This window comes from Malania oleifera, chromosome 3 (genome assembly GCF_029873635.1).
Source record: "Malania oleifera isolate guangnan ecotype guangnan chromosome 3, ASM2987363v1, whole genome shotgun sequence".
Lineage (NCBI taxonomy): Eukaryota > Viridiplantae > Streptophyta > Magnoliopsida > Santalales > Ximeniaceae > Malania > Malania oleifera.
In genome coordinates this window covers 123,712,063-123,733,000 of record NC_080419.1, presented here as the reverse complement: position 1 = coordinate 123,733,000, position 20,938 = coordinate 123,712,063, and the positions used below count along the sequence as shown (strand labels likewise).

Sequence of the window (20,938 nt, the reverse complement as noted above, 5' to 3'; positions counted from 1 at the left end):
TTGATATGAGATTTTTAAATCGAAAATTTTCAATTAATTTAGTTAATTAACCCAATTCTTGACAGAATGCTCACCCATAGGCTATAATACTGTTTTGCCTTAAATGTTTGGTTGGACCCCAAAACAAAGGGGATTCAGACCTTCAAAACTGGAAATGAGGAAAATAAGTGGGATTGAAAAATTCATTCTCATTTCTCAAGTGGGATTCACTTTCATTCATGCATTTTTGGTCATTAAAAGTGAAAATTACAACCAAAGCTCAAGGGTTTTTTGGTTTTTTCCTAATAAAAGGACCTAGCTCAAAAAATAAAAATTCATTTTTCATTTCCGTTCCTGTGGATTCATTCCTGAATTGCAAAGGTTTCAAAGGATACCGTGCAAGTTGAGCAATGTAGTGCATCTTTCACGAGAACAAATACAGTGTTCCTTACCAAAGCGAACCATAGGATGCACAATAAGACTCAAAATCCTAATATTATGCTTGTTGAACAGGCATCAAAACTGATCTAATACCCAAATCAGTGCATAATAATACAAAAAGAAAACAAAAATTAATCTGACTGGAATTTAATTTACCTTAATTACAAGAGAATTTTTTATCAACAGACCCTATTAAACATGTGGCACCACAAAGTCTTGGTGTCAAAATTTCTTCATGGACTATTTTTCTCGAATCAGATGGGAGCCAAAAGAAAACCATGAAAGTACTGATGGAAGCAAAATGCCCCAAAGTGCTTTCTGTACCTTCTCGCCCTCTTGCTTCGACACAAATCCTCAACTAGGCTCAATGAGAGCTGGGTGAGGTCCTTTCCATTGCAATATAGCATCTAGAATACACCATAAAGAAACAGGTCCATGCACTGCAAGTGCAGCAAGTTTTTAGACAAGATCTAGGCACCTCCTCACCTGGAATAGCAAAGAACAGAGTCAAATACAAGCTGAAGAGATCCAGCACCAATAAACACAAAAGATGTTCCCAATCATAAATATGTGCAGCAAGTTTTTAGACAAGATCTAGACACCCCCCCTGCTGGAATAGCAAAAAAGAGTCAGATACAAGCTGAAGAAATCCAGCATCAATAAACACAAAAGAAGATCCTGATCATAAATATGTGGCAGAACATCAGCAGAGTCGTAAGAAAATATTTCTTCACACATTAAGCATGGGCATTTGGAAGCAATGTGGCTAAAGTCGCCACTGCTCATTAAGTTTTGACTTCAAAAATTTTCAAATGGAACACAAGCACGCTCCCAAAATACTTGATTGTATTCAACAAAGGCAAACTCGTGTTTCAGCATATATACTTCAGACTCCTTAATGCAGGACAGAAGAAATGAGATAAGAAGAGAGAAGGGAAGGAGGAAGGAGGAAGGAGGAAGGAGGAAGGAGAAACAAGATACAAGGGGGAAATCACACATTCACTTTGACTCAAATTCATCAACCAACACCTTCTACATGCTTTCACACACCATTTACAAGAAAGCCAAAAACACATGAAATCACACATATGCTCCTAAAACTACAAGAAACTACAAACACACCCCTAAAATACACAAATATTACAAAAAAGCCACCAAAAGACATAATCCTACCACAAGCAACTAAACACGCAATAAACAACTAATTAGCTACGCACATTTTGGTTTAGGACCCAATAATCCATTACCCTCTTCTTTGACATAGGCCTCCAAATTGGATGACTAAGTGCCCAATTGGCTCTGATACCAATTGGGCACTTAGTGTAGGATCATGAACAAGATAGCGCGGAAGAGACAAAGTATTTTAGAACAAACACACTGAGAGATATTTCATTACCGAAAAGAGAGATTACAAGGGAGGAAACTAGAGAACTTCTTATAATGGACTTAGAAGCTCCGACTGGTTCTGCCTCTCAACTTCTTAACCATATCCTTATATAGATGAGGAGAGAGGGAATATGCCTTGGCATCTTGGCATACTCTTTTTCCTTTATCTCCTTTACAAAAGCCAAAATAATATACACCACACCTTTTGCTTTTTCTAAAGTAAAGCTTACAACCGGATAAATCAAAAGCTTACACACTGACAAAGAGATAAAGCAAACGCTTACACACCGACAAAGACATAAAGCAAAAGATTCCGCATTGACAAGGACATAAAGCAAAAGCTAAAGAAAAACGGCCATGTGATCTTGTCAGGGGTTGGATTAGGGCTTGTGTTTTGCTCTACAGTCTTCTATCTCTTCTTCAGGATAAACTGACAGGACCTCCAGGTCATCAATGCCTCCATTGGTGCCAGTCTGTTCCACGTAGTAAAGTGTCAGCTTGTTCGTGAGATATATGCTATAAAAATGAGGGAACAGTACAGGGTAACGAGTATTTTTGACCCTTCCATCATCTTGGAAATGAATTGGGTTGTACAAGTCTTGTGGTAACTTGTCTGGATTAAGATGATTAATATAACAAAGGCTTTTTCTAGTATTAATCCAGTCACGTGCCGACAAGTGTGGGTTAGCAAAGGGATTTTCCTTGAAACTTCTGATCCTTTCACGTACTGGAAAAATGTCAACAACCTGTGCCCTTTGTTATTTTGAATTCACCCTGTAAGTGGAATGTGACAAGAAGATAAGGGAATCCAGTCATGAAGTCGAGGTGTTCAACCCATTGCTGTTCTATCATGAAAAGGAGAAGCCAGTCTTTAAGATAACTGTACTGCTGAGGCCTTTGTGTATGGTTGGTGAGGAAGGAAAATGTCCATAGTTTGTGGAGGATCATACAAACACGGTAAGATCTTGCAAGATACTAGAGAAGAAGGAAGGCTTCTTTAGGAAAATTGATGTAGGACAGCATTGGGACCATTGATGTATGGAAAGAGTGGATGCCAGTCAATGCATTTGATTGGAGCATCAACAAGTCCATATTTAGAAAGGAGGATGGACTACAGACTTTGGATCATTTTTTTGTTACTTTTCCCTATTGTATGACGAAGAAAGTCATCTTGGACTTCATTTGGGAGAGTCTGGACAAGGCTAGAAAGAGATTGGTTGGATGAAGATGCCATAAGGAAAAGGACTTGAGGATTGACTAGTTTGGAGAGGAAGTCACTAAGAACATTGTGCTTTCCTTTGATGTGCTTTACCTCAAATTTATACTTCGAGAACCAGTTTGCCCACCTAAGCAATTGGCCTTGTGGTAAGATCTTCTGCCTAAATTGGATCATCTTTGGAAAAGATGACATCCATTTCGACTGTAAAAGTATGGCCGATTAGATGGAATTCAAACTTTTCAATTCCTCTTTTTACTACTAGAATCTCTTTAAAAGTGGAGTGATAATGTAATTCCGATTCTTTGAAGGCACCGCTCTTGTAACCACAAACATGTCTAGTCCCATCTTTCTTTTCTTCTATTAAAGCTCCACCCCAATAGTAGTCACTGGCATCGGTTTGAAGGATTCTTTTTCCTTTGTTAGGAATTTAGAGTGGTGACAGCTTCATCGCCATTGCTTTTAAAGCATGAACTGCTATGGTATGCTTAAATTCCCATAATGGTGCATCCTTCCTTTCTCAAAATCTGGTGTAGAGGTGCTGTGTATGTCGTTAACTTTGGGACAAAGTTTGCCATGTAATTGACAATACCAAGAAATTGCTGCAATTGCTTTGTCGTCATCTAGTTGTCCGGAAAAGTGCTAAGTTGTGTTGCAATATGTGATTGGAGTTCGTACTTTCCTTGGCTAATTTTCATACCAAGAAAATCCACAGTATTAACTCCAATGATCATCTTCTTTTCAAATAGCATAATCCAATATGGTGTGATTAGTTTCTTAAAATCATTCAAAAGTTTGCCATGTGTTTCCTCATCTTTTGAGAATAATAGGATATCATCAATGTAAACCAGCGCATAATGTAGCATGAGCTAGAATATTCTGATCATTGCCTTCTGAAAGATAGATGGAGCAACTTTAAGCCCAAATAGCATGATAGTCCATTGGTAGTGGTAGTTTAGAATGCAGAACGCTGTTTTGGGCTTATCTTCTGGGCTAATGCCTAGTTGCCAAAATCTTAAGAAGACTTGGGCCTCCGAAAGTTGTGAAAAGAGACTAGCCTGATTTGGTTATGCGAATTTATCATCAACAAGAAAGTGGTTAAGTGGCTGGTAGTTGATGACTAACCTGAGTTTTCCTCTCGTATGCTCAGCCCATTTATTGACATAAAAGGCTTTGCAAGCCCATTGTGATTTGGTGGGCTCAGTTAGCCCTTCATCTTGTAATTGGGCTAGTTCGGCTTGGGCCAACGCATAATGATCTAGGTACATTCCTTTGTGACTTGCCTTCGTTGGGTTAATGTCTTCATTTTTCTTGAAAGGAAGGTTGACAAAGAATTTTGGGTTCTTCCATAACGACTTTGGGCTTTTCTTCAGGAATTTACTGTGATTATCTGCATAGTTAAATTGGATGAGCTGGGCCTTGATTTCTTCCCTTGTTTGATATGGAAAACTATTGGAGTCCTTGTCCACTAGAGCAGATAGTTTCGAAACTTGAGTCCTTGTTCTGTCTACTAGATCTTGCCCATGTGTTTCATCCATTGGCAGTTTTGAAACCTTGGGAACACGGTTTCCATTTGTATTTGGGCGGGAAGTTGAGATCCAAGAAGTTGCATGCGGTGTATCAAAGAGAGCAATGACCTTGATAGGCTTTGAGTACTTTTCAGCTAGTACCCAGACTGGAGCTGTTGGAGTAATATGATTTTCTCTTTTGAACTCAATTGCCATTGTCTCTTGGATGGAACAAAGGTTGAGGATTTCATCCTCCTTTGTTATGTTGGGACAACCATCATTTCTGATGGGTCGAATGTTGGAGCATTCATAGATTTGGAAACCTTCGAGCTTGTCATCTTCATCGTCTGAAATATCAGTTGATCCATCTGTCTCATTTGTCTGCTAGAATGTGAGGATTGACTCATCATTTTGATCATCATCATCAAGATAATACCGATTCAATGTCGTCCTCAAAGTCCCAGTCTGCATTCTTGTGCAACATTTGAACAAGTCTTACTCGTTTTTGCTTCTTTGGGCAATCTTTTGCATAATGCCCCTTTTGATTGTAGATGTAGCATCTTTGTCTTTTTGGGTCTCTTCGATGCTTCCTTTTTCTCAGATACTTCCATTTTTTCTTCTTGTGTGTTGACTTTTTGGATTTCCTGTGTTTGGAAATCTACTTCTCTGGGTTCTCCTGTTGAGCAGGAGCAATGTTTATCTCCTTTGCACTTGATACGAAGATCCTTCCTCGTGCATTCTTTAGTAATTTTTATGCCTTCTTTCTGGACTCTCTTATACATGTCGTATTTTCTGCAGAGCGCATCTAGATTCATAAGAGCACTTTAATAGAGTTTACCTAAAGAGGTATTCTCTAGTCTTTTCCACTCGTCTAGAGTTCTCGAAGCACTTCTTCTCCAAGTGGATCTGGCAACCTATTTAGGTAAGCTTGCTTTAGATTGATGTCATCAGGTTCGCACAAACTATAATACCTTTCAGAGATAAGATTATAATGTTTCTTAAGTTCTTTTCTTTTAAGGGAGCAGCATTTAATCTTCATATACTCTTCTCGGGCTTGGGTAATGTGATCTTCCCATGCTCCACAAAATTCTTTGAGGATTTGGGAGATGAACACATCCAAGCTTGAAACCTGTGAAAGTTGAAGCTGTCTATATTCTCCAAGGTTAATCCACCAGATTCTCAATTTGCCGACAAACTTCTAGACAACTCGAGTGATAACTTCTCTTAACGTGATTCCTTCTTTCATAACTTCTACTGTACACCAGGCATGAAGTTCTAGAATCTTATTTCGCCATTGATTAGGTGGAAGTCCTTCGAGAGAGATAGATGGACCATTTGCATTTGAAGCATTCGAGCTTTGGGGAGGATTGGTTGACGAAGTTCCTTCAGAGAGATTGATGTTGTCTTCAATTTCTTCTTCATCAGAGGGATTTTCATATCCAGATCTATGAGTGGATGGTTGAGTCATCATTGTCGCTTTAGGGGATGAATCCTCTTCTTCAGATAAACATTGGGACGAATCATCCTCCATTATTTGGAAAGCTGGGAGTGTTTCATCCTTTTTTGAATTTCTTTTGGATAGTCTTGGGAAGGTGTCGCCAGCTTGGATAGAAGCATGGAGACGGAGTTGTCAGAATTCCCACATTAGGTTCATGGCTGCTGGTTTCACCAATCTTTTGTTTGTCTTTCTTCTTGGCAGAAGAGGCTTGCGTTGTTTCAACCCTTTCGGTTTGGGTTGGTTGTTGTTGTGTATGCTGCCTCTTCTTTAGATGCAAAAAGGAATCACTTCCTTTGAATGAAGCTTGCATTGATATTGGTTGGAACGTTGGTTGAGGAGAACTGAATGCCAAGCTAGTTGGTGGAAATAATGGGTCAATCCTGGTCTGTTTGTGTCGTTGTTGCTGACTCTACTTGAGAGAATTCAGTTGAGCTTTGAGGTGTTGCATTTCTGCTTCTTTTTCTTAAAGCAGGTGAGAAGGATGAAGTGTGCTGAATATCTGCATGAGTTCTTCATGGACTCTCTGGATCTGGCTTTGGCACTTATCGATGAGAATGGTTGTGATGTCAAATCTGTTGTCAACTTTATTTGCAAATTCCCTTTGATTGTCAACAATCTGCTGGAGCATTTTGTTCTAGGCAAGGGCATTTTTAGATAGCCAGTTGAGGGTGGCTTTAGCTATAGAAATTTGCATAGAGGATCCGTCTAGATTGATGATGCTAGGGTCTCTAATCTTCCAGGAATGTCTTGTTCTAAGTCTTGGGTCTTCATACTCCAATGGTGGAAAATCATTTTCATAGTTTGAGGTCCTGATCATATTGACCTAAGGAACATCATCACCTTTGTAGGGATACCTACTATCATTACCTTGCTGTTCTTCTGGATATTCATATGGCCATCCAGCTCTGTAGTTGACATAGTAGTCGAACTTTCCAGATGGTTCTCCCAACAAACCTACTATTGGATCTCCTTCTTTATATCTTTCTTTGAGCCGCTGTTGAGAATTCATTTTCTTCTGTTTTCTTTCCCCATTTTTTCTTTTCTAATTATCTTTAAAATCATAAATGGGGTTTGTTAGGCAGTCATTGCATGTGCAATCTACATCGAACCGTTTATGTTTGTCCTTTGTGTAGGGCTGATACACAAGAGCGCCATTTCTTTGGAAATAAGGAATTGGGATATTAGATCCCAATGCTTTTGGATCTGCCAAGTTGACAATATGGGATGATGGTTTGATTTCTGCCTTTTGCTCTTCTAGATGGATAGGAGGTTTGTGGTATGGCTGAATCATCATGGTAGGGAAGGCTGGTTGGGAATCAGTTGTGGATTCATGGGTTTTTGGAAAGGATATATGGACATCTCCATTTGGCATGGTTTTGTAAACGGGATTATGAAGGTTGATTGGTTTGGGGATATGATGGAGTTGTTCATATTTGGTTATCCAGGCTTCTGGAAGGAGTTTGATGAGCTCTTCTCTGGATATCTGTCTGGCAATATGGACATGACTAGGAGCGAGACTGGTAGGAGTGCATCCTGATTTTCTCTTGGTGCAACCAGGTCAAAGGAATGGTTTTGTAGTCTGTAAACCATCTGGTGATGAAGAGTGGCCGCACAAGAGTTAGAGATTTGCGGAGCTCCAACAATTTGAATTTGGACCTTGAGAGTTGTTCTTATACTTGGATCAGTCAGAGGTATGCAGTAGTTTGGAAAGATCGTGAAACTCATCGTTCTTGCATTTAATGTTGTTTGCATAGTAGTGATGCAGGCATGCTCATACTTGCAGAACTTGGAATCCAGTAAAGCAATTTTGGAACTAACTGGAAGACCTTTCCTCCCATGAAAGGTTAAATAGAGCTTGATGGCCCCCATGTGTATATGAGTATATCCTTGGTTGAGATATTTTCGTTCAAAGTCATGAGGGAATTCCAGAGTCACAAATTGTTTTGCTTTCGTTGCCATCAGCTGGTGAGAATCAAAGTTTGAAGCTTCAATAAGCTCCTTCACTCCCTTTAGCAAACTTCTTATCCCACATCAATTCCCTCCTTTTGCAAAGAACTGTCGAGTTGGGGAAAGTTTTAAGGAGTCCATCACAATGAATAGAATCATCTCACTTCATAAGAAAGGAACCGGCGACACACTTCAACTTGGTGAGTGGAAGAGCTCAAGATAGCACCAACTTATACTTCTTGTCAATGGAGAGTGCATAATAATTCTCATACCCATCATGCTTAACCCTCCCATAAAATTACCATGGATGGCCCAAAAGGATATGACCAATTTTGAAAGGAAGGATATCACATTGCAGTGTCTCCATGATTGAACCAATCTTGAAGGTAAGCATGCAACGATCATGGATCTTCGAATTGGTATTGTTCACCCAAGCAATTTTGTATAGATTTGGATGAGGTTCAACTTCCAAATTAACTTACCAGCTTCTTAAGAAATACATTCGTGCAACTGCCAGGATCAATAACTGAAGTACAAAGCTTCTTTTGACAAATCACTTGAGTTTGAAAGATGTTGGCCTGCCTTCCAATCTTTTTTTTTTTTTTAACTTGTGGGAAGAGAGTATACTGTCGAAGGACTAGACATATTTTCATGTTGCCATCATCATCTAAGTCACTTGAGATTTCTGTTTCAGCTTCAACAACTGGAATGCCATCAGCATGATCATCATCTTCTTTTTCCGCAACAGCCATTAGTGGCCCATGACTAGGTAGGACATTGTGCAGCTCGATGCCCAAAATCTTCACATTTGAAGCATCTGATTGACGGTTGGCACTTAGATGTCAGGGTGTAATCAGTTCAATTCAGTTTGGTTCTGACCAATACCAAAAACTGAACTGAATAACTTGGTTTTTCAAAATAATTAACTAATATGAAGCAAAACCATCAGTTTTCTTTCAGAAAAATATCTCAGTTAAATGGTTCGGTTTGGGTTATAAACTGATTTCTAGAGCAATAAAGAAATAAAATGCTTGAAGCCTTACATAACAATTATCTTTATATTAATTTTCTGCGTGCAAACCAAAAAATACATGTGGGCCCGTATAAGATTCATGCAAGCCCAATAAGAGAAATCCACTACACCTATTGGTGAGGGTAAAGGAGCATGCTTATTTGTAAGGAGATGACAGCCTCAATCTTTCAAGCATATCCGATGTGTGATAGCAACTTGCAAGCAGTTGAACTTGACTCAAGTTACTTAAGCCTCCTTGTCCCACATCAAAGATTTGGAAGTTAAAGGTGCCTCCCCACGTCTATAAAAGCCCCGCCCTTCCCCTGCATTACAATGATTCTGTCATTGACTTATTTTCATTTTACAATTAAAAAATATAAAATTATTCTGTATAAAAGAGAGGTATTGTAAAAACCCCAAAAAATAAAATATAAAAGATTAGTGGAATGAATTTCAAAAAAAAAAAAGTAAATTAATTAAAATTAATTAATTAATTAATTAAACGGATTTTTAAAAAAAAAGAAAAAAATAATAGTAATAATTAAAATTAATTTTTATTTTATTAATAAAAATATAATATTATTAATATTAATTAAATATTATTATTATTATTATTATTATTATTATTATTATTATTATTATCCTCCTGAAGCTTCAGCAAGCTTCAGGAGAGTCAAATTCAATTTAATCTTCTTCTTCTTCTTTACCTTTTCTTTTCTTTTCTTTTCTCTGCAACCTGCAATCTCTCTCTCTCTCCCTCTCTCCTTGATTTCGTGACGAATTTTCGCCCGATCGAAAATCCAAAGATACCACTGGACTCCATTCGCTGCTGCCGTCATTTCTACCGGAGCGGATCAGTGGTAGGAGCAGTGTAAGCGTATTCCCTGGGGTAAGCCATTTTTATCTTTTTCTTTAATTTCTTGCAAAATATAAGCTCAATTGACGAACGGACACCACCACGAGAATCTAGGAATGATTCTCTACAAGTCTAGTGGGACGGAATTTTCGTGGGGGTCTTGGGCCAAAACTCCAAATTTGGGGTGCTGCGATTATTAAGGGGCTTATTTTTAATTAATTAGCATTAATTTAGAAATGCTAAAATATTAAGCATCTAGGACTGAAGTAGGGTTTCTGAAATTTAGGGCTCAGGTGAGTGCTGCGGGTGCAATTTTGGGACCCGCAGGCAAAATTTGGAAAATTAAGTATGGATATTAAATAATAGTTTAAATATTAATTTGAGGTATATGGAGCCTAAGGAAGGCTAGATGAGTATTATTTTGGAGAAATAGATTAATTAATCTAGGAAAAATGTAAACTGCAGGAATTAAATTTCGGGCGCCAAGGGCGTGAAATTTTGGGTCCTAAGGAATTTCTCAATAGTCAGGTAAGGGAATAAACTAAAGCAGTAATTTTTCCATACAAATTATTATTGATTATGAGTAAATTTATTTTCAGAAAAACATATGTTATATTGTGTATTACAAATGAAATATACGATTAGGAAAATACTGCTATGATGATTAAAATGTATATGTATGTATGAGATGTAAGGAATTCACGATTTTAGAATATGAAGTATGACTTTTAACAGCATATGTGTGGCATGAATATTATTTTATGTGAAATGTATTATGATGTGAAAGATTTTACGAACCAAGCATGATTTCAGGTATTATGAAAATATGAGTTATGTTGTGATGGTTTTGACGATTATGTAATAAATGATGTATTTTCAGTATATATATACCTGAAACGATTTTGGCGCGAGGCCATATATTTATGTTATCGGCACGAGGCCGTATCTATGTTTTTGGCGTGAGGCCATATATTTATGTTATCGGCACGAGGCCGTATTTATATTATTGGCGCGAGGCCATGTATTTATGTTATCGGCACGAGGCCATATTTATGATATCGGCACGAGGCTGTATTTATATTATTGGCGCGAGGCCATATTTACTATGATTTTGGGGCGAGGTCATATGTATGATTTCGGTGCGAGGCCGTATCTATGTTTTTGGCACGAGGCCGTAATGATGTTACGTGTGATCATGTATTATATGTTTTCACAACCAGGATGTTAGTTTAGTTCAGACTAGGAGCTCGGTACCGTAGCTATGGGTTCATTTTGGCACGAGGCCTTATTAGTGCTACCGTCCCACGAGGGGATGGGAGATGGATAGTCGATGTGGCTTTCAGTAGAGTGTGGACGTCCACCTGACAGTCCGAACCAGGGTGTGGCGGGCTCATCGTACTTACAGACATATTTGATTCGGCAGTGGTCGGCCAGCCATTGTCGGGTCCCGCCTTCGGGCTGCACAACCCGTCATGGGGGGTAATACATGACACCAGCTAGCTAGTCATCCTGGGTTTGTTTTCAGTACTACAGTTATAACAGATGATTTTATGTATGATATGATTTATTAACAGATGTGAAAATATATGTTTACCCAATACGATATGATTATGTTTATAGAATTATGAAATGTACTGTATACGTACAAATGCATTAAATATTCATGTTGCCACACAACTGTATTTAGTTTATTTTCCCTTACTTAGAAGTGTCTCACCCCCAAACTTAATTAATTTTTTTCTGGAGCTCCTAAGAGACTGGCGGGTCAGGGCCGCCGTTGAGCTAGTGAGATTACCCTGTGAGAAGGGTAAGATTTTGTAAAAGGGTTAGAGTTATTTTGTGTTTGACCCTAGAGATATTTGGATGTATGTGAGGATGTATAGAATGTTCTGGTATTATGTTTTATGATTGTATGTTTGAGATTTTATGTTTACTGCTGCTAGGTTTTCCGCTGTGTTTGACAGGTGTCCCCGCTACCCACGGGTTCGGGTTGACCATTTTATTTATTATGTGATATTTTATGTTAAGAAATTGAGGGACGTTATAGGTATAGTTAAATTATGATTTAAAATATATATTTATATACTCATCCAAGCCTACTTATCTAATATCAAGTTATATGATTTGACTTTTTTTAGGATTCTAGTGGAGATTGAGAAAATCATGAGGTTATTCTTGTAGGGTCCGGAATTGGGAGTTTTAGGTATCATCTAGTAAGGTGGGATGAGGTTTGTAGGTCTAAATTGGAGGGAGTGCTGGGTTTTGGAAAAATTTTGGTGTCTAAAAACATCGCCATTTTTTATACCCTCCCCCCCCCACCCCCCCCCCCCCCCCAAAAAAAAGATCATTCCCTTTCGCATAGTGTGATTAGAAGCATGGGGTGGGTTACCACCAATGTTAGTTTGCGATGTGCATCGGAAAGCCAATGAAGATCTATTTCTCAAATTTATCCCTTGTTTACATGTCACATTAAATTTGTGTAGGGATGGATTCTCGGATTCAATTTCAGAAAAATCCATGGTTGGGGAATGATAATCTAGCCACATCTTTTTCTCCTTGTTCATTTGAACTTAGCACAAGATAGTATGATTCTTTCTTTGTGGTTGACTTTGGTAGCCTTTTGGTTTCATGTCACTTCCATTTTGGAAGATCTCTTAATGATAGAGAACTGTTGGAACTTACATCCTTACTGTTGTTATTGAACAACTGTCATCTTTCTCCACCGAGGGATACTCGGTCTTGGGTTTTGGATCATTCAGGGGTATATTCTTGTAAGTATTTTTTTTTTGAGTTTTTGACTCATTCCAATTCTTGTTTTCCCCTATATTTCATCTATTTGGAAGGCAAAAGCTCCCCTAAAAATAGAGGCTTTCATATGGTTGATTGTGCCCAATAAAATCAACACCAATAACCTGCTGCAGACCAAGAGACCTTTGAAGGCCTTATCTCTAGATGTTTGCGTGCTACCTTTGAAGGCATTATCTGTAGATGTTTGCCTGCTATGCTATTTGAATTTTGAAAAGGCACCTCATCTATTTTGCATAGTGACTATGCTTGGAGAATCTGGAATAATTTACTTGGTGTGATGGGAGAATCTTGGGTCTAACCAACATCAGTGGAGGAATTGTTGTCTATTTCTTTTGAGGGGTTTGATAAAAGGAAGGAGAGGGTTGCACTTTGGATATGTAGTATTTTTGCAGTGTTGTGGGGATTGTGGTTGGAGCATAATGCACAAATTTTTTTAGGGAGAAAATTAAATTGGCAGCTGGTTTGGGAGAAAGTCTATTACCTGGCTTCTTTATGTTGTGTTGGGTTCAGTTGCTTTAAGGGAGTTAGTTGAAGGAAACTTCTGCTCTGAATATCATGTTTTTTCCAAATTTTTTTTCAGTTTATTTTTTCTTAATTTTGTCAGAATTTTGATGGGAGAAGTCTTTCTTTTTTTTGTAAATTCTCCTCTTATCAATGAAATCTCTTCTTTTGTTATAAAAAATATATATATTTATATAAATATACAGACATTGAGATGTATATAATATATCAAAATGCTTATATTTATTTAATTAATTTGGTTTTTGATTTACTGGTTCGGTTTTGAGCTGGAAACTGAAACCAAAACTGAAACTTTCTAATTTTAAGAACCAAAGCTTAAACCAAAAACTGAAAAACCAACTGAAACTTATTTCAGACCAGTTTTAGGCTGATTTTCAATAATTTTTGTACACCCCTACTTAGAAGTTGTCCAACAATACTTGACAGTCTTCCGATGGGTGTTATTCCTTTACCCAATTGCTCAATTGTCTTCTCTCGTACAGCTCCACTAATACTCTTCTCAAATCGAAAGGTTGATGTGGCTCTAGGAGGAGTACGCTACATATCCTCCTAGATCAAGTGGCAACTTATACTGCATCCCCAACTATAGTGAGACAACATGCAGCAAACTTGGAGGCAATAGCTGGCTTCAATCCTTCCATGTACAAAGCTATCATCACATTCTCTTTCCATTCCATGTCAGCATGAGTAGTCAAATGGTAGAATGTACTTCATTACTGTCTTCTCATTTCAAATCAAAAAGTTGGAGATGAACATGTTGCTAGTAATTGGGAGGTACATATTGCTCCTACATTGCTCGCTTCATCTCATCCCACATTATAATCTCACCAAATCTACTTCTTTTAAAGATCTCCTCTTGCTTAATCCACCAAATTCAAGAAGTTCCCTTCAATTTTGATTCAGCCAGATACAACTTTCTACCTGTTGAGATTTTTGGTTCAATGAATGACCTAACACAATGATAGGTCTCTCCTCTATTTATAACAAACATCAATTACATTTTAATGACCATAAAATCCGTTCCAACTCTTACTTATTTACGTAACACTAATGCACTAATAATACTAAATGACTAAAATGACGATTAACACTCCCTCTCAAGCTAGAGCATAGCTATCATATGCTCCAAGCTTGTTACAAATAAATTTAAGATGAGCACCCTAACCCTGCCCCCCTGCAAAAAAAAAAAAACTTTGGTAAACAAATTAGAAAGCTGCTTATCAGACTTCATATAAGTGGTGACAATAAGCATCTACACAAGTTCCTCCCAAACAAAATGGCAACCAACTTCAGCCTATTTTGAATGCTTATTGAAGATCGGGTTGGAGGCAATATGAAGAGCAACTTGATTATCACACATCAACTCCATAAACTGAGAATGTGAAAAACTCAATTCTTCCAACATGTTTTTCAGCCAAAACAGGCTCACATGTAGTGTAAGCCTGTTAGATTACCACTTTACCTAAAAGGTTAAGCTGTTAGGCTGTGGGCCAACAATGTGTATCAAGCTTTAACACTCCCCTGCACGTGCAGCCTGACAACACGTGAAGAGATAAACACACAATAAATTTTTAAATACCACAGAATAAATGCGGGTGATGAGACTAGAACCCAAGACCTCTTGGTAACCAGCTCTGATACCATGTTAGATTACCACTTTACCTTGAGGCTTATGCTGTTAGGTTGTGGGCCAACAATGTATATCAAGCTTTAACAAAGCCATGGCCCTATACCTCGATTCAATGCTTGACCCGACCATTATAGTTTGTTTTTACTTTTTCAAGAAACCAAATTACCACCAACAAAGATATAGTACTTAGTTGTAGATCTTTTCTCTAAAGGTGATCCGGCCGGCCTAATTTGCTTCAATATATTCTTGAATTTAAGTGTAACCCTAATCTCGATATAAGAGACCTCTCCTAAGTGAACCTTTGAGACATCTCAAGATGCAAATTACTACAACACAATGACTTGTCCTCAAAAAATCCAAAAATTAATTCATAACACTTGTTGCGAAAGATATGTCCGACCGAGTGACTGTGAGATCATTTAACTTTCCAACAAGCCTCTGATATTGTCCAAGATTAGGCAACAAATCACCTATATCTAGCACTAACTTGCTATTACAATACATGGGTGTGTCAGCCGATTTGGATCCCAACAGCCCAGCCTCATCCAAAAGATCAAGAACATACTTCCATTGTGACAAAACAATTCCTATACGAGATCTGGATACTTCTAAACCCGCTAAGTATTTCAATGGTCCCAAATAATTGGTTTCAATGGTCCCAAATCTTAGATTGTAGAAAATATTTTAGGCTCTAAATACCTTGATCATCATCACCTATAATTACAATATCATCCACATACACAATAAGAAGGATCCTACCCAATGAAGTATGACAATAAAACACAAAGCAATCCATTACACACAATCAAATGCCAAACTCAAATACTACAACACTGAATCGACTGCACCATGCTCTAGGAGATTGTTTTAAACCATATAATGCCTTCTTGACCCAACACACTAAGCCTGACTCCCTTTAAGTAACCAACCTAGGTTAGAGCTCCTCCTCAAGACCACCATGCAAGAAGGCATTCTTCATACCTAACTAATTCAGAGGCCAATGACAAGTGGTGGCCAAGGAGATGAAGAGACATACTGATGTAAGTTTGGCAATTAGAGAAAAAGTGTTAGAATAATCCAAAGTCCAAACCATACACCTAAGTATACCCTTTAGCAATGAGACATGCCTTCAGACAAGCCACATAACCATCAGGGTTGACCCTCATAGAATACATCCAACAACCAACCAACCACAAATTTTTCAGGAGAAAAAGATACCAATTCTGAAGTATCATCGTCCTGTAAAGCATTCAAATCTTCAACCATCGTATTCCTCTACCCAAAGTGGGCTAAGGCTTCAGAAACAGATTTAGGAAGGGCAGCAAAAGATAGAGTAGTAACAATACAATAATAGGAGGATGATAAAAAGTAATAGCAAACAAAGTTGGAGATGGGATATTGTGCACAAGTGCATTTAACTTTCTGGACAACAATGGGAGGATCAACATTGTGGGAAATATGATCGTCAAATGAGGAAACTAATGGCATGGTAGTATAAGCTAGAGGGGAATCTCTTCCTTGAACCTACCATCGTGAATACACAGCAAATTAGGACGATAACAACACTGAGAAGGACTTGAACTATATGGAGACACAGGTGGATGATTGGGTAAGGACAGCAAACTTGAATCTAGAAGATTGGGCTGAGGAAGAAACTGATTGAAATCAGAAGCAATTAGAGACTCAGTGCAGTTAAGGTGTAGATTCAAAGAAGGTAACATTGGTCGAAATAGAGTAGGACTATAGTAAGAGGCAAGTGGCATAATCTATATTCTTCTAAAATGGCAATAGGTGCCTCATTCACCTGGATCTAGCATCCAAACCTGTCCACGGTACTTTCTTAGGTGGAGATACGATAAAAGGTGTTATTCTCAGGGGGTGTACTGGGGAAGGGGATGGCGAGATCACATATAGTCCAAAATTTTTACACTGATTAGAGGGTTTGAAATTGCCATTATTGAAACAACTTAAGCGTGGCGCCAAAGTCACAGGCTTACAGCATGGGTGAACCCTTTTGCTGCCATAATATTACCTTGAAGCCAGGGAAACTAAGAATAATAATAATTAAAAAAACAAAAAACAAAATAACAACTCGTAAACACTGATGATTTATTTTACCATAATGATTGAGCATGCATTAGACAAAGATTAAAAAATTTAGCATACATAAAATAATACAAAGCAAAAGAAAATGGAAATAAACTGTGAATCAGGTTCCTTACATATTTACTGCTGACTTCCTTCAGGAATTTCTCAGGAGAGTCTACATAGTCAACACATTCTTTCTTTACACTTGCTGCAAGGTCATCTAATCGAGCCTTCTCAAGGTTCCTAATTAAAATTGTCAAGGTCAACTCATCTGGAATACAACCAGATGCCTTCATCAATCCATATGTCTCCATTGCGTTTTCAACCATTCCTACTTGTAGAAATGCCCCAATCATCTCAGTATAGGCCCTCGTGTTAGGCTCTAAGCCTTCTTTTTTCAGTTCAAAGAAAAGCTCTTCTGCCTTTTCAATCAGCTTGTTCTTTCCCAACATTTGAATCATGTCACAGTATAAGTATAGATCTGGTTTGTACCACACTTCCTTCCGCACAAACTCAAACACCTAAAGACCAGATTTGATTTCATATGAAGTACCAACTGAAATGAAAGAAAAAACTGAATCTGTACATGATTTGAAAAATGGTAATTGAAAGAAAAGGCATTTTGGGAGAACGTTCCCCCCATGCCCCACCCCCCAGCCCCTGTGCATATCTCACTAGGTTGCCGCAGACAAAAGATCTTGTTTCCTAATTGATGAAACGTTTCCTCTTTTTAAGAAATGGAGCAATGTTCCCCTAACACTCAAAAAGACATTAGACATTACATGTGCATTTGTTCAACCAAAAATGCCAATAATTGCGTTTAGGCAAGAATATAAATTGATTGCACCAATGAATTCCCACAAACAGTGGAGACGGTGAAGAAGGTTGCTTGTTTTCTACTGCAACAGATGGTTATGGCAAAATTGGCATACTCACACCATGAGCGACAAAGAAAGAACAGCTTTTAAAATTTAAAGCAGGTTTGTAAAGATTCTTTGGCACATTTTTTTTATGGAAAAAAAAAAGTATTTTAAGGGCATAAAGGGGTGACAGCGCACCAGCACAAACACCAAGAAAATCATATACATGATATGAAATTAAAAAAAAAATCTAAATCCGTGCATATGTCCAGCAAGTATTGTCCATTAATATAAGCAGATATAATCTTAAACTGTCTATCATTGAGTATAAAGAGAGGCATTTTAACTCCTGCCAAAACCCTTCCTATTTCTCTACCTCCACACAATGCAAACAAATATGAGAAGGAATAGCGAGGAGGCTTTTTTCCTCTTTCTTTAGGTATTTATACCTCTTCCCTAATGAAAATTCCTTCAAAATAGACCCAGCTACTGCCCGAGATAAGACAAGAAGAGACAAATCCAAATCCCAGAAATTTCTAGACGAAGAGTAGTGCAGTGAAATGTCACTCACTAATGCTGCTGCATTTTTACAGAGAGAACATCTCTGTATCAGGATTCAGAATTGCCCCCTTTTGGAAGTTTATAAATTGACACTGCCCCAATTCTTTCAATATATTATTCCCATCTGTCAGGGACATGCATGAAATGTGCAAACTTTGGTAACCTTTTTAACACTAGGGAGATATTGCTCCGACAGCCATTCTTAAGGGGAAAGATTGCTCCAATTAAAACATAAGATCCTTTTTGAACACAAGGGAGATATTGCATTGATTCTTAAGGAGAAACATTGCTCCAACAAAAGCGTAAGGTCTTTTTTGACAATCCCTTAAAAACAAATAACATTGGGTATTTTGAGGCGGTTGGGGGGGGGGGGGGGGCACAAATGAAATCTAGATTACAATTGAGACAATTATTTAGAAGGGGTGCATGTGTAAAAATTTTTTTTTCATCTTATACAGCTACAAACAGGAAGTCCATAGGGACTGGGCTATCATACTGCCTATTAAAATGATGGACACAGACCATGTGAAATTAAGTGATTTCCACAACACTAACAGAACAAGTAAAATGGCCTTCCAACATTGCTATCCACATCATCAACATACAGATTCAATTGTACACAAAACATCACAAAATATTGGGAATCTGATCCTTCAATAGAAATGGAATACAATGTGAAAGTCTGGTTTAAAAAAATAAAATCAAATAAAAGGTAACATGATAAGATGACTTGATGGAATCAAACATATTCTCAAATATTCTCTAATACATTTGACCATTCAAATTTGATGGAATCAAACAATTTGAAACATCAAATCAAGTTAATTAATGTACTCTTCTCTTACAAATCGTGAGTCATTGCAAAGTAAAAAAAAATCGAAGACAATCACTAATTTCATTTTTTTAAAGCAAATCCATCAACTGTCCAACAAAGCATCATCCACCCCATTAGCCACAAGAAGATCAACACAATTTTCTGGTCCTAATTATTCAACCAGCTGTTCATTTTACATAGAAACTCAATAGTGAGGAGCAAGGGCACACAAGTAGGTTGTGTATTTTGAATCTATGTCATGATAGTTAAACAAACAACAAGGTCAATTACTGTAATCTAAAAATGCTATTAATACAGACATGAAAGTAACTTGGCACAAATAGTTTCAAACTTAATTTGGCATATCCCCAGATGCATAATCTCAACACTTTTTTAACTATTTCCAATACTTTTTCCGACTGAAACCAAATCCCACAATATGCTGAAAACACTTCCATAATCTCAAATTAGTCACTATGACTACAACCTGCCCAAAGAATCACAAGCACAATCAAGGAAAATGAAACAAAATTCCAATCAAAGATTACCCCCCTGGGAAGCCAAAAAAAAAAGAAAAACAAAAAAAGACACCCTTTGGTATGATTTTGAAATTTGATTAACTGAAGCTATCAAAAGCAGGAACTGCTGAGCAAAATTCCAACTTCGCTTTACCAAGATTGAGCAAAAACGAATTACCTTGAGGGCTAAATCCAAGTCGTTTTGTCTCTGCAACTCAACCAATGTGCCCAACAAGTCTGCTTTCAAGAGCCTCTTGAGTCTGGTATTGAAGACCTCTTCTAATTTAGAGGAAGAGGGTTTGGCCAACTTAAGAGACTGCACAGCTTGAATCGCTTCGGTGGAGAGCACCCTTGATCTCCACATATGCTTTCTGGATTTGCGTCTGAGACCACAAATGGTCCTTGGTGCCAACCCAATAGAAGTAAAGCTGGAAGAATGAAGGTGTGCCGTGTGGTGGAGTCGGGGAAGTCTAAGAGCTTCGAGATTTTGGTTAAAACCCAGTTCAGAAAATTGAAATCCAAGAGAACCCATCAACAGAGATTCAAGCCTCACGGTTCCGCCGAAAACTCCAGCACTTCCAATAGGACGGGAAAGCTATATAAAGTAAATTTCTCTTGGTTCATGGTTTTTTGAATTGTTAAAGATTTCTTAGGAATGCAAATTTCTATTTAACATGTTTATTTTGTATAGACGCATTTTAATTTTTCAATTTGAACTATTTGTGTTTATGAATTCGAACTTTGGGATTAAATTTTTTAAACATCCAAAATTTGTAACCTTTGAAAAAGTGCGAACATCATTATTAAGTATGAATTTATAGCCATTTTCATGGCAATTTATACGTGTTAAGGAGGAAAAAAATTAATCAAAATTTTGATATTTTATTTTGGTTAGTCAAGGTATGGTTTAGTTCATGGAATGTCTACTCCTCCTGATAGTAGATTAGTTATAAAAGTTAGTTACGATTTAGTTGCACAAATAGATATATTAATACCATAAAATAAATAATATAATTAAACTTTTTATAAGTTCATAATAAGGAATAAATAATGAATAATTACTCTCATGTTTTAGTATGAGATTGTCTATTCCTTATTACAAATAAAAATAACAATAACAAATCTCGATTCCCGCTAAGTGAGATTGGTTATATGAATCATTTTTTGTCAATTCACTTGATTAAAAATATTTTATTTGACTAGCTCTTCATTTTCTAAAACCATGAATAATAATTTGTTCACTCTTAAATTGCTCGTGCATTTTTTGACTTACAATTTAAATGACCAATCCATT

At 37.4% G+C, this 20,938-nt stretch overlaps 1 protein-coding gene across 2 annotated transcripts; it reads right to left on the bottom strand.

Annotated features, from left to right (window-relative positions):
- Positions 1-382: 382 nt before the first annotated feature.
- On the bottom strand, positions 383-20,320 carry LOC131150937 (pentatricopeptide repeat-containing protein At1g62350-like). Of its 2 annotated transcripts, none has more exons than XM_058102021.1 (3): positions 19,823-20,320; positions 17,026-17,412; positions 383-906 (listed from the first exon to the last, which is right to left on the bottom strand). In XM_058102021.1, exons 1-3 carry the CDS (start codon positions 20,174-20,176, stop codon positions 880-882), a joined length of 768 nt encoding a protein of 255 aa, XP_057958004.1. In that variant the 5' UTR covers positions 20,177-20,320; the 3' UTR covers positions 383-879. The 2 variants fall into 2 exon arrangements, with proteins under 2 accessions (XP_057958004.1, XP_057958003.1); XM_058102020.1 differs by lacking the exon at positions 383-906 and adding an exon at positions 9,015-9,310 and having other exon boundaries at positions 19,823-20,295.
- Positions 20,321-20,938: the final 618 nt, after the last annotated feature.

What these genes read in the sequence shown, in the direction of transcription:
- LOC131150937 (XM_058102020.1), bottom strand. Translation starts at nt 20,176, where the DNA reads ATGGGTTCTCTTGGATTTCAATTTTCTGAACTGGGTTTTAACCAAAAT. An exon ending in ACTTGGATTTAGCCCTCAAG is followed by an intron (nt 17,413 to 19,822) that starts GTAATTCGTTTT and finishes TCTGGTCTTTAG; the next exon opens with GTGTTTGAGTTTGTGCGGAA. An exon ending in AGGAAGTCAGCAGTAAATAT is followed by an intron (nt 9,311 to 17,025) that starts GTAAGGAACCTG and finishes ATTGTAATGCAG; the next exon opens with GGGAAGGGCGGGGCTTTTAT.